General features: G+C 36.3%; 1 protein-coding gene across 3 annotated transcripts in view; it reads left to right on the forward strand.

Moving 5' to 3' along the window:
• Positions 1-12,441, forward strand: part of SYNE1 (spectrin repeat containing nuclear envelope protein 1) — a 448,877-nt gene that overhangs the window by 380,778 nt on the left and 55,658 nt on the right. For all 3 annotated transcript variants that reach the window (XM_061207647.1, XM_061207645.1, XM_061207646.1), the window contains 2 exons: positions 6,111-6,269; positions 9,065-9,231. In XM_061207647.1, the coding sequence (XP_061063630.1) occupies positions 6,111-6,269; positions 9,065-9,231 (326 nt within the window). The remainder of the gene's footprint in view (positions 1-6,110; positions 6,270-9,064; positions 9,232-12,441) is intronic.

Raw genomic sequence — 12,441 nt, forward strand, 5'->3', positions numbered from 1 at the left:
AGTTCACTTATCGTACAGCCTAAATATTAGTTTTACAAACTGAAAGGAAAATTCGGTCCCCATTATTAATTTAAATCTTTTGAAAAGCTTTGGGCGCCAGTTTGTAACCAGAGCTTGTGGCCTACCTGTTTCTTCTTTCAACTGTTGCTCTACATGAGCAAATGAAATGAAAGCAACACTTGCATGGTATGTGAGAAAGACTAGAAATATATATTTAAGCTGCTTATTGAATACATGAGTGTCAGGAGAAAAAAATATTAAAAACTCAAATGATGCCCTGTTGTCATATATAGTTAAGTAGACTGAACTTTTGTTAAGTCTTTAGGATCTACTGGTCACTTTCTAAAATTATTTTCTTGTTTGAAGAATATATTCTATTATGAGCTTACAGTATTCCAGTGCATAAGAGTGTGCATGGCACATAGTAGACACATGTTTACTGTAAACCATAAACATTTGTTTAATGAATTTTGGAACAACTGAAAGATTAATTTACAAATGACAAAAGTAAAGCTTAAGAAAGATGAGTAACCTTGCCCTGGTCATATCACTAGTAAGTGATGGAGATTGTTTTTGAACCTCATCTGCCTCTGGATATTTGATCATAATGTTATATTACAACCTGTATCAAAGACTCAAGCTTTGCTGGTGCTGGTCCTTTTTTTTTTTTTTTGGCCATGCCGTGCAGCTTGCAGGATCTTAGTTCCCCAACCAGGGATTGAACCCCGGCCCTCGGCAGTGAAAGCGTGGAGTCTTTCCATTCTAACCACCGGACCGCCAGGGAATCCCTTTGCTGGTTCTATTTTGTATTGATATAAACAAATGCCTCAAATTTGTCTGACCTCCTCTATCCCTGTCTCTGAAATCAGAGTAATACCTACCCCTCAAAGTAATAATATTTTTCTGTTATGTGGTCATCTTCCCTGCAGATGTGGTTGAGAAAAGCCCTAGAATTTATTCTTGCTGATGGCCAAGATTTGGGGGAGGAGGCAGAGAGGCGATGCACATAGTAAGACTTGTTAGTCTGAAGTCTGAAAGGCAGGGGTTTCTAACCTTTGCATGGAAAACAGTTGCTTCAGGCAGTTTCAACTATGAAAATATAGTTTCAGCTTGGACATCAGTCGAAGCAGAATTTTAATACCAGCCTGACTCTGCTGCTCTGTGAATGAAAAGGAAAGTCATATCCACGAGAAAGTTCAAAATCTTAGCAGATGAGATGACACTCTGCTGTCAGAGATTGAGAGGAAAATGGTGCTGGACGGATTGTGCTCTTCAGTGCTGTCTTGGTAGAGCTTAACGTAGGTGAAATTTGTCTCCAAAATTTTAATCTTGTTTTCTTGGTTTTTCTCATTCCTATCAATACCCACACCAAGTAAATGCACTGTTGTTCTGTATTTTTCTGCCTCAAAGAAAAATTCATGGTAAACTGAATTATACTAATGGGGAAATACTTAATGGATTAATCAGTGTCACTCTACCCAGAGAAATTTTTATTTTAAAAGATCATATTAACTCAAAAGAGTGAATTTCTAATGGTGGCATTTCAAAAATTATGGCAGGTTATGGGGTTCGCCATCGAGGCAGCTCACTAAGCTTGGCCCTGGTATAGGTATCCTGGGCTCATAGTCTAATTCCCAACATTTTTATTTTTTTTTTGAGAGAACTTCTTCAGTATTTTTTTAACCATTTTTTAAATTGAAGTGTAGTTAATTTACAATGTTGTGTTAGTTTCAGGTGTACAGCAAAGTGATTCAGAATATATATGTATTCTTTTTCAGGTTCTTTTCCATTATTGGTTATTACAAGATATTGATTATAGTTCTGTGTGCTATACAGTAGGTCCTTGTTGGTTACCTATTTTATATATAGTAGTGTGTATATGTTAATCCCAAACTCCTAATTTATTCCCTTCACCCGCCCCCTGTCCCCTTTGGTAACCATAAGTTTGTTTTCTATGTCTGTGAGTCTATTTCTGTTTTGTAAATAAGTTCATTTGTATCAATTTTTTAGATTCCACATATAAGTGATATCATATGATATTTGTCTTTCTCTGTCTGACTTCACTTCATATGATCATCTCTAGATCCATCCATGTTGCTGCAGATGGCATTATTTCATTATTTTTTTATGGCTGAGTAATATTCCATTGTGTGTGTTTGTGTGTGTGTGTGTGTGTGTATATATATATATATATATATATACACACACACACACCCCCCACATCTTCTTTATTCATTCATCTGTTGATGGACACTTAGGTTGCTTCTATGTCTTAGCTATTGTAAATAGTGCTGCTGTGAACATAGGGGTGCATTTATCTTTTCAAATTAGAGGTTTCTCCAGATATATGCCCAGGAGTAGGGTTGCAGGATCATATAGTAACTCCATTTTTAGTTTTTTAAGGAATCTCCGTGCTGTTCTCCATAGTGGCTGCACCAATTTACATTCCCACCAACAGTGTAGGAGGGTTCCTTTTTCTCTACGCCCTCTCAAGCACTTATTATTTATAGACTTTTTGATGATGGCCATTCTGACCGGGGTCAGGTGATACCTCATTGTAGTTTGATTTGCCTTTCTCTAATAATTAGTGATGTTGAGCATTTTTTCATTGCCTGTTAGCCATCTGTATGTCTTCTTTGGAGAAATGTCTATTTAGATCTTCTGCCCATTTTTTGATTGGGTTGTTTGTTTGTTTCATATTGAGCTGTATGAGCTATTTGTATATTTTGGAAACTAATCCCTTGTCGGTCGCATCGTTTGCAAATATTTTCTCCCATTCTGTAGGTTGTCTTTTCATTTTGTTTATGGTTTCCTTTGCCGTGCAAAAGCTTTTAAGTTTAATTAGGTCCCATCTGTTTATTTTTGTTTTTATTTCTGTTACTCCAGGATACGGATCCAAAAAGATATTGCTGTGATTTATGTCAAAAAGTGTTCTGCCTATGTTTTCCTCTAGGTGTTTTTTAGTATCCAGTCTTATCTTTAGGTCTTTAATCCATTTTGAGTTGATTTTTGTGTATGGTGTTAGAGAATGTTCTAATTTCATTCTTTTACATGTAGCTGTCCAGTTTTCCCAGCATCATTTATTGAAGAGACTGCCTTTTCTCCATTATATATTCTTGCCTTCTTTGTTGCAGATTAATTGGCCATAGGTGCATGGGTTTATTTCTGGGCTTTCTATCCTGTTCCATTGATCTATGTGTCTGTTTTTTGTGCTAGTACCATACTGTTTTGGTTACTGTGGCTTTGTAGTATAGTCTGAAGTCAGGGAGCCTGATTCTTCCAGCTCCATTTTTCTTTTTCAAGATTGCTTTGGCTATTCAGAGTCTTTTGTGTTTCCATACACATTAAAAATTATTTTATTCTAGTTCTGTGAAAAATGCCATTGGTAATTTGATAGAGATTGCATTGAATCTGTAGATTGCCTTCAGTAGTATGGTCATTTTAACAATATAGATTCTTCCAATCCAAGACCATGGTATTTCTTTTCATCTGTTTGTGTAATCTTCAGTTTCTTTCATCAGCATCTTACAGTTTTCAGAGTATAGGTCTTTTGCCTCCTTAGGTAGGTTTATTCCTAGGTATTTTATTCTTTTTCATGTGATTAATTCCCACTCTTTTCTAGGATGTAGAATCACAGACATTTGGGGCTGTGAGGGACCTTGAATATTATTTACCTAATCATTAACAGAGCCAACCCTAGGCAGAATTGCTAACTAGGAAGTGTTTAACACCTTAGAAATATTTTCATTTTCATTTAAAAAAAGGAAATTCATTCAAAATGCATTGAAGAGTAAAATAGATCCATGGATAAAGGAATATATGTGTTAAAGCAAAATGTAGCAAAATGTTAACAATATTAGAGTCTAGGGAGTATATCATAGCTGTTTACCATACAATTCCTTCAACTTTTCTGTATGTCTGATGTTTTTCATAATAAAGTGTTGCCAGAAAAAGGAAAATTGAAACTCAGGTGTTTAATGTGGTGGGATGAATGGCAGAATGTCTAGCATTATCAACATGACTGTTTAGAATGTCTGCAAAAATGGATCATCTTCTTACCACTCAAATCGCATTTTATTTTGCTAACGTGCAGTTTAGCTCAACTAGAAACATTCCTTAGTATCTCAACCAGCACTGCAAAGACAAGAGTATTATGACATCAGAAAGCTTTAGAATTCTGGAAAGGATCGTTCTAGACCTAGAGATAAGAAAACAGGCGTATTGTATCTATATTGTATAAAGAACTATTAAAACTCAATAATAAAAAATATCCAATTAAGAAATGGGCAAGAAATTTGACCAGATAGTTCTCCAAAGAAGACATACAAATGGCCAAGAATATGAAAAGATTCTCAACATCATTAGCCATCAGGGAAATGCAAATCAAAACCACAATGAGATAGCACTTTATATCCAGTAGGATGACTGCAATCCAAAAGACAGATAATAACAGGTGTTGGTGAGGATGTGGAGAAATTGGAACCCAACTACTGGTGGGAATGTAAAATGTCGCAGGCACTTTACAAAACAATCTGTAGTGTTGCCATATAACCCAGCAAGTCTACTCCTGGGTATATGCCCCAAGAGAAATGAAACATATGTCCACACAAACACTTGTACTCAAATGTTCATGGCAGCATTATTCATAATAGCTAAAAAGTGGACACAACTCAAATGTCCATCAATAGATTAATTGATAAATAAAATGTGGTATATCTATATGGAAACATATGTTCAGCAGTAAAAAGGAATGAAGTACTGATGCATGCTCCAACATGGATGAACCTTAAAAACATTATGCTAAGTGAAAGGAGCCCATCACAAAAGATAACACATCGAATGATTCCATTTATGTGAAATGTCCAGAATAGACAAATCCACAGAGATAGAGAGTAGGTTAAGGTTGGGAGGAGGGTGCAGGGGTAGGCAAAGGAGTGAGTACTGATGGGTACAGGGGGTTTTGGGGTTTTTTTTATATTGATGAACATGTTACAGCATTGATGATGGTGGTGGCTTTGAAACTGTGAATATGCTGAAAACAGGTGAGTCGCACACTTTAAACAGGAAATGGTGTGGAAACTACATCTCAGCAAAGCTGTTACAGGGAAAAGAAAAGAAACAAAGATACAAAAATCATAATAGAAAGCAGGCTGGGAAATAAAAGAACTTGCTCAAAGTAAAGTGATAAGGATAGAGCTGATCAGGGATTGTGCCTCTTCCACTGACACTCCACTCTCTCCTGACACCTGACGCTCAATTAATTCTTCCCTCCTTCCCGATTTTTCTTTCATTTTTCTTTCTTTCCTTTTTCCCTTTTCCTTCCTTCTTTTGTATTTCTTTCCTTCTTTTCTTTTTTTCTGCCCTTTACCTTCCTCCTTTTCTTATTCCTTCTTTTCTTTCCTATTTCTTTCCTTTTTAGTAAACGTACATTCCATGATCCTGTATCATAGCTGCACAGAACCAACTGTAGTGAGAAGCTAGATTTTTGTTTAATAAATTTATTTATTTATTTATTTTTGGCTGTGTTGGGTCTCCGTTGCTGCACACGGGCTTCCTCTAGTTGGAGAGAGCGGGGGCTACTCTTTGTTGCAGTGCGCGGGCTTCTCACTGCGGTGGCTTCTCTTGTTGCGGAACACGGGCTCTAGGAGCGCGGGCTTCAGTAGTTGTGGCTTGCGGGCTCAGTAGTTGTGGCTCACGGGCTCTAGGCGCGTGGGCTTCAGTAGTTGTGGCACGTGGGCTCAGTTGCTCCGCGGCATGTGGGATCTTCCAGGACCAGGGTTCGAACCCATGTCCCCTGCACTGGCAGGTGGATTCTTAACCACTGCACCACCAGGGAAGTCCCGAGAAGCTAGACTGTTCAGAACCTTTAATAAGTGAATGTGCATGTGGCTCTTCGGGAGGGAAGTAGCGGGTTCAGTGTCTCCCACTTGTGAAACTCGCTAGGCTAGAGCAGAGCTCCTGGGACTGGGCCTCAGGGAACAGTGGCCTAAAGAGATGCACAGCTACTGCTCGTCTTAGTCTACCCAACAGAGTTTATTTGCTCTTTTCCTCAGGGTATGAGTTCCACTCTGATTATCCTTTTGCATTTTCTCCCATTTTAAACTTTTCAGCTCTCCTTAAGGCAGCAGCAAGTAAGTGAGAGACTGAATGAATGGGCCGTCTTCAGTGAAAAGAACAAGGAGCTTTGCGAATGGTTGACTCAGATGGAAAGCAAAATTTCTCAGAATGGAGACATTCTCATTGAAGAAATGATTGAGAAGCTCAGGAAGGTATGGGATGTGTGGCTACATGTGCTTAGATGCTCTTTTAATGGGTACAGAAGATGGCCTTACTCCTAGTTGCTTTCCTGAGAAAGGAGCACTCTATTATAAACATTTTATCTTTTTAATATAAAATAAACTTGACTGAAAAGACCTCCTTTACATACAAAATATATAGAATATTTTCAATTTGTGATGAAACAGGTTATCTGCTGATAGATAATGTTCAGTATTTTTAGATTTTATCTACCTGTTCAGCAGGAATTATTTATGTGTGTTGGTTGTCTTTGTTTTTAATTGAAGTATAGTTGATTTATTGTTTGTTTTTAAAGAGGTAAAATCACCAGAGAGGAACTAAAAGAAAAAATTCCTAGGATCAATTAAACTGACATTTTCTCTGTAAGTCATGATTTATAGACAGTTACAGGAATGAAGGCTTTCCTGAGAATTTTAGCTCCATATTAATTTCAAGTTATATATGATTATTAAACTATTTTATATGCTCAAATGGATCTAGATCGTTTTTCATGTCTATACGGGACTGGTCAAATTTACTAGCATTTAAAAATGTTTTTGATGGTTTCAGCGGTGTTTCCACACTGTTTTTGAACGACTAATCATTTAAATTTTATATCTCTTCTAAGTACATATCACCATCTGAAGTACAATGCATTTTCCCGATTTACTTGTTTATTATCTGTCTACAGTGAAGCCCCACGGGAACAGGGACTTTGTCTCTTTTGTTCATTGCTGTATCTCCTGCAACCAGAGCAATGCCTGACTGTTCATAAGTACTCAGTCATTACTTACTGAATAAATGAATTATAGCTTCATTCATCATGAAAAGAATTATAAATAATTATTAGGAAAAATATCTTTACCTACAAAGTTATTAATATTACATCTTGGCTTTGGAGTTTATTTTTCTCTCATGTATGTGCTTGGGCATATATACAGAAAACAAAAAACTCCAGAGCCAGTATGTGATATGAATAACTCTATAGGTTTACTTAAAATTGCAAGTTCTAAGCATCAGCATTTGTATATTTGTTATTGTAAACCTTTAAAATGTGGGCTGAGATGATACAGATTTCATTTCAGCATCTGCTAAAAGCTCTGCCCTTTGCTGGTTTCTGGGTGTCAGATAATGTTCTACCAGACATGATTAATGTATAATAGGTATTATAGTGAAGTTTGCTATAGAATAAATTTTAATTAAATGTATTTATACTCTGATTGATTTTATCATGAAATTTAAGATGCATATTTTGGGGGCTTGACACACAGATAATTTTGTTATACTATTTGGTAACATTTGGAATAATTTTTTAAATATCAACTATACCATTCTGTATATATAATAAGTTATGGACTTTAAAATAAAGTCTTTATGAGCTTACCCCATGTGGTATCTCTTTTGTAAAGAAAGATAACATGGAGGCTTGGTAATTTTGACAACTTAGAAAAAAGAAATTAATAAACAGACTGTAACCATGGTATGGGTACCTACTGGCATTAACACTCAACGTTGTACTTTAAAAGACAACCTAAGAGTATTATTTTACTATAAATACTATTTTAAGCTTGGCATAATTCCTTTGAAATAAACATTTCTCAGTAATATCATCTCACATTTGTAATAACACATTGTAACTATTAAGAAATGCACCTGGTATATTGGTCTTTGACTCCCATGGGCTTCAAGTAACATAGAAAGGAGAGTAGGTGGAGGTGCTGGGCCTGAGGAAGCACTCACAACTGCAGTAGAATAAAATTTCACCGGCTCCATCCATTCTTTGGGGCCCTTTTTACTTAGATAACTGATTTGAGAGGGTAGCTCTGTTACCAAGGTAACTTGAGAGCAATAGAAGGTGAAGATACCCATATTCCTATAATATCTGTCTTGGTATATTATTTTGCTGCCTAACAGGAGCTTAAGCCAGAAATGAAAAAGGTGATTCTAAAGTTTGGATGCTGTCACTATGGCAAGAAAGTAAGAGGATCAATTGGTCCAGAGGCTGGGGGGAGGGTGGGGGGACAGGTAAGGGTCAAGGGGAGATGTCCTTTCATCATCACTTAAATCATACTGTTCAGTGGCCTTTCTGTTACTATAGACCACACTGAGAGCCTGTCCTTCTTACCTAAAACAATCTTTAAGAGGAGCTACTACAGAAACTGGATAAATGAGGAAGGTTTGAGACCCATTGATCCTCTAAGATGGTTGTTGTTCTTGAGAGTTAATTTGCCAATGATTTATGTGCTGTAAAATATTGACGCTGTATAGAGGACAGCTCTTTAAAATGAAAGTAGTCTTTTAAATCATTCTGCACAAGTAACAGTTGACATACACATACATATATACATTTACATATACACACATAGTCACACATCTTATTAGCGTCTTGTCAGCTATTTGTATGAGGATTGCTTCTAAATATAACATGTGGTCGGTGATTACAGCAACAAGGTATAACTTCCCAGCATTGAAATCCTTCAAGTTTTGTCTTTTCTTTCTATGTATATACTTTTATTGCTTTTTTTAATGCCCATTTTAAGTAAATGGAAAGCACCCCCATTTCCTTTAAGAACATCTATATAAAAATTCAATCTGGACTTTGCCTACATACCGAAAATAACAGGTACCACTAATTCTTGTGTACTGGGACTCATATTCACACAGTGTTCCTTATGCCCGAACTATTTCCAAGCAGTAGAAAACTGTAATTATCATGTTTCTAGTAGAGCCAGACTGAATGCATCAAGAATATGCTTTCTGACCTCTGTGATTGCCATTTATTACACAGGATTATCAAGAGGAAATTGCCATTGCCCAAGAGAACAAAATACAGCTCCAGCAAATGGGAGAACGACTTGCCCGAGCCAGCCATGAAAGCAAAGCATCTGAGATTGAATACAAGCTCGGGAAGATCAATGACCGATGGCAGCACCTCCTGGACCTCATGGCAGCCAGGTAAAAAGGACCTTCGTCAATAGGATACACATGCAGAATCTCAAAGCATTCAGGCCGCCTTCCATTTCAGCTAAAGATCGTCCAATAAATCTCTGTGTTCTTTATCCCACCATTTTAGTTCATGCTTGTCTCATAAATGTCACTTTCGTTAACTTTAAAATTCTCCTTCTTATTTCATAAATTCAGTGATGTTTGCATTTAACTGAAAGAGGGAAAGTCATATCCAAACAAAATCCATTCCCGAGAGAAAATTCTTTATTCTGGGGCTTCATAGTACTCAACTTCCTATAAGGAAGAAAGTGAAACTGCTGACCAGTATCTGTGGAGGGTGTGTTTGTCTGAAGTGGCAATATATATATATATATAATTATATAAATATAGTATATTTAATTAATATATACATATATATATAATCACATTCCTACTGTCTTTTTGATTAACAAGGTGTGGGAATAAATCTAATTATTGCCATTCTGCTTAGACATAAAAATAATCTGCTGCATTACTGTAATTTTGTACTTAGCTCTAGTGATAACTATAAGTGTCTACCTCATATCTGAGAGGAGTTTCTGTTGTGGAAGGGCAGGGTGAGCGAAAGGGATAAAAGTCAAAAAGAAAAAGTATCTAAGGATCTTTACTAGCAATATAGAAATCTGATATGATTGAATGAAGCACTGTGTTATTTGACATAAGGGTTATTTTTTAAAGGGAAGGGCTATGTAGATGCTTTATTTGAGGTGAACTTTGCTTCATGTTGGAATGTAGCCTCCATGAGGGCAGGCATCTTTGTCCATTCTATTCACTGTATATCACAAGCACCAAGAACAGTACCTGAATGCAGTTGGGGCTCAATAAATATTTGAATGAATGTATGAATGAATACTTGAATATTTGAATGGATAGTCTTCTTTATGGCAGTTAGGAGAGTTGGAATGTTACACATGCTTCTGATTCACAGCCATTTGGGAGCTATCCCAAAATACACTTTTAAAAAAATACGGATTATTTTCCTTAGCCATGCTGCATGAAGGTGGACATGAAAGCCTTTTGAATACTGTGTGCCCACAAAAACTTCATATGGGCATGGCAAGTCCACGTATTGATTTTAAAAACATTTAGTATATTTCTTTTTCTATAAGGGAGTTATCAAAGAGGGTCTCATTTAAGAAGGTGAGATTATAATTTGTTTTAGTGAGAATGAAACAAAAATGGAATAAATATTTACCAATTTTTAAAATGTTTAATGGTAGTATTATAATAGCTAACATTTACTAAACCCTTATGACCATGCTAAAGACTTCATGTACATCTTCTCGTGTGCTGTTCACAACATTCTTTGAGGTGGGTATTATGATTATACCCATTTTCCAGATGCAGAATGCTGAGGCTCAGGCTTGCCCCTGGTCATGCACGTGCTGAGTGGCAGAGTCTGTATTCTCTGACTCTACAGCCCATGCCCTAGAATACTACACGCTCCTACCTGCCAAGCTTATGACTTCTTTGTCCCTGTTCTAGAGAATGCAGTTAAAAGGAAGTCAGGTTCTGTTATTTATTTCTACAATCTAATTTCCCAGTCCTTTGTGAAGTACTGACAGCGACTATGAGAGATATAGGAGGTACAAAGACTGAGGCCCTTTCTTCAAGGAGTTCATAGTGGGAATTTAGACATGTGAAGAAATCAAGTAAAATGATGTGCTAAATGCCTTAGTAAAAGTACTATAAAGAGATGGAAACTTAACGGTGCAGCTTAAACTACTGTAAGTATTTAGGCATTGGTAGATTTTAGAACCCCAGTGCTGTGTTTAACCTCGCTTCTCAGTCACTGATAACCAAATCTTATTTCAGAGGGAGGAACTGAAGCCCTTTTTTATTTTTTTAACATCTTTATTGGAGTATAATTGCTTTACAATGGTGTGTTAGTTTCTGCTTTAGCCCTTTGTGCTATAAATACCCTTCTTAGGGAAGCCGCCCACTTGGTAAACATCCCTGGATTTTTTTCTGTCAGATTATGACTCATGGATTGGCTTTCATTTCCATGTAATCCAGTTAAACTAGTTAATATCCTTTTCTAATTTTTAGTTGGTTCAGTGGTGTGGAATATGGGGTTGCACTAAGTCAAAATGTTTTAAATTTCATTTAATATAATTTAATCACAAGCAGCTAGTTTGGCGTATGCCCAGCTGTTAGCCAGCGTTACATCAAATGAGTTAGGTGTTTACTCCTCAAAGTCATGTTTATTTGTAACTTTTCTATCTCGTTTTTCAATCAAGAATTTTCTAGGTGTTATTTAGTTTATTTTTCCAAAGACACGTTAGTAAATTTGAATCAATTAAATATAGGGTACGCAGGCTTGCATTTTAGTCACTAAAATGCTCATATGTTCCTACTTTTGTAGAATCTCATCATACACAGATGTAATATATATATTGTCCATTTCTAATTGTCTCCTTCCAATGTAGATCAGATGACATTTTGACCATTCATTTGTCCTGAGGTTTAATGCCACACTGGATTCATAGTTCCTTGAAGCCTCTCCTAAATGACACTCAGCCATCACATTTGCTTTCCACTTTTTGGTTTATTGCCTGTGCTAGTGCACAGGCACGATGTCTGTCTTTCACACCCATCTTCAACTATGACCTGCCAGCTGAAATACTAAGTTTCTATGATTCAGTCTCATTCACTACTCTTCCCTCTTCCAAATTTTTTTAACATTGATTCATTGAAGCAGAACGTAACTTATGCCTCTGTATGTTTTTATGTTGTTTTGATGCTCTTGGGAATGGAGAGGTAATTTTTGAAGATGATCATGTTTTCAGGTGAACAGCTTCCCAGCTAACAGAAAGGTGGAAAAAAGAAAGAAGATTCACTGATAATAACCTGTTATATACAAATAGAATGCATAACTTTGAGTCAGATTCCTATTACTAGTGGATTAGCTTAGACCATTCTAAGTACAAAGTAGATATGTTTTGCTTTGAATTTTTAAACTGACTGTCACCAAGCATTGTCAGCTTTTTAGGATAACAAAAAAATTTGCTCAGTTATTTTTAGGGCTCAATGGATAATGTTATAGTATACTTTCTAGACCTACTCAGTTCAATATAGCAGTCACTAGCTACATGTGGCAATTTAAATGAGTTGAAATGGAATACAATTAAATTAGATTTTTTTTAAACAATCTGATTTTATTTTTTATTTTTATTTCAT

Source organism: Eubalaena glacialis, chromosome 12, assembly GCF_028564815.1.
Source record: "Eubalaena glacialis isolate mEubGla1 chromosome 12, mEubGla1.1.hap2.+ XY, whole genome shotgun sequence".
NCBI classification, from domain to species: domain Eukaryota; kingdom Metazoa; phylum Chordata; class Mammalia; order Artiodactyla; family Balaenidae; genus Eubalaena; species Eubalaena glacialis.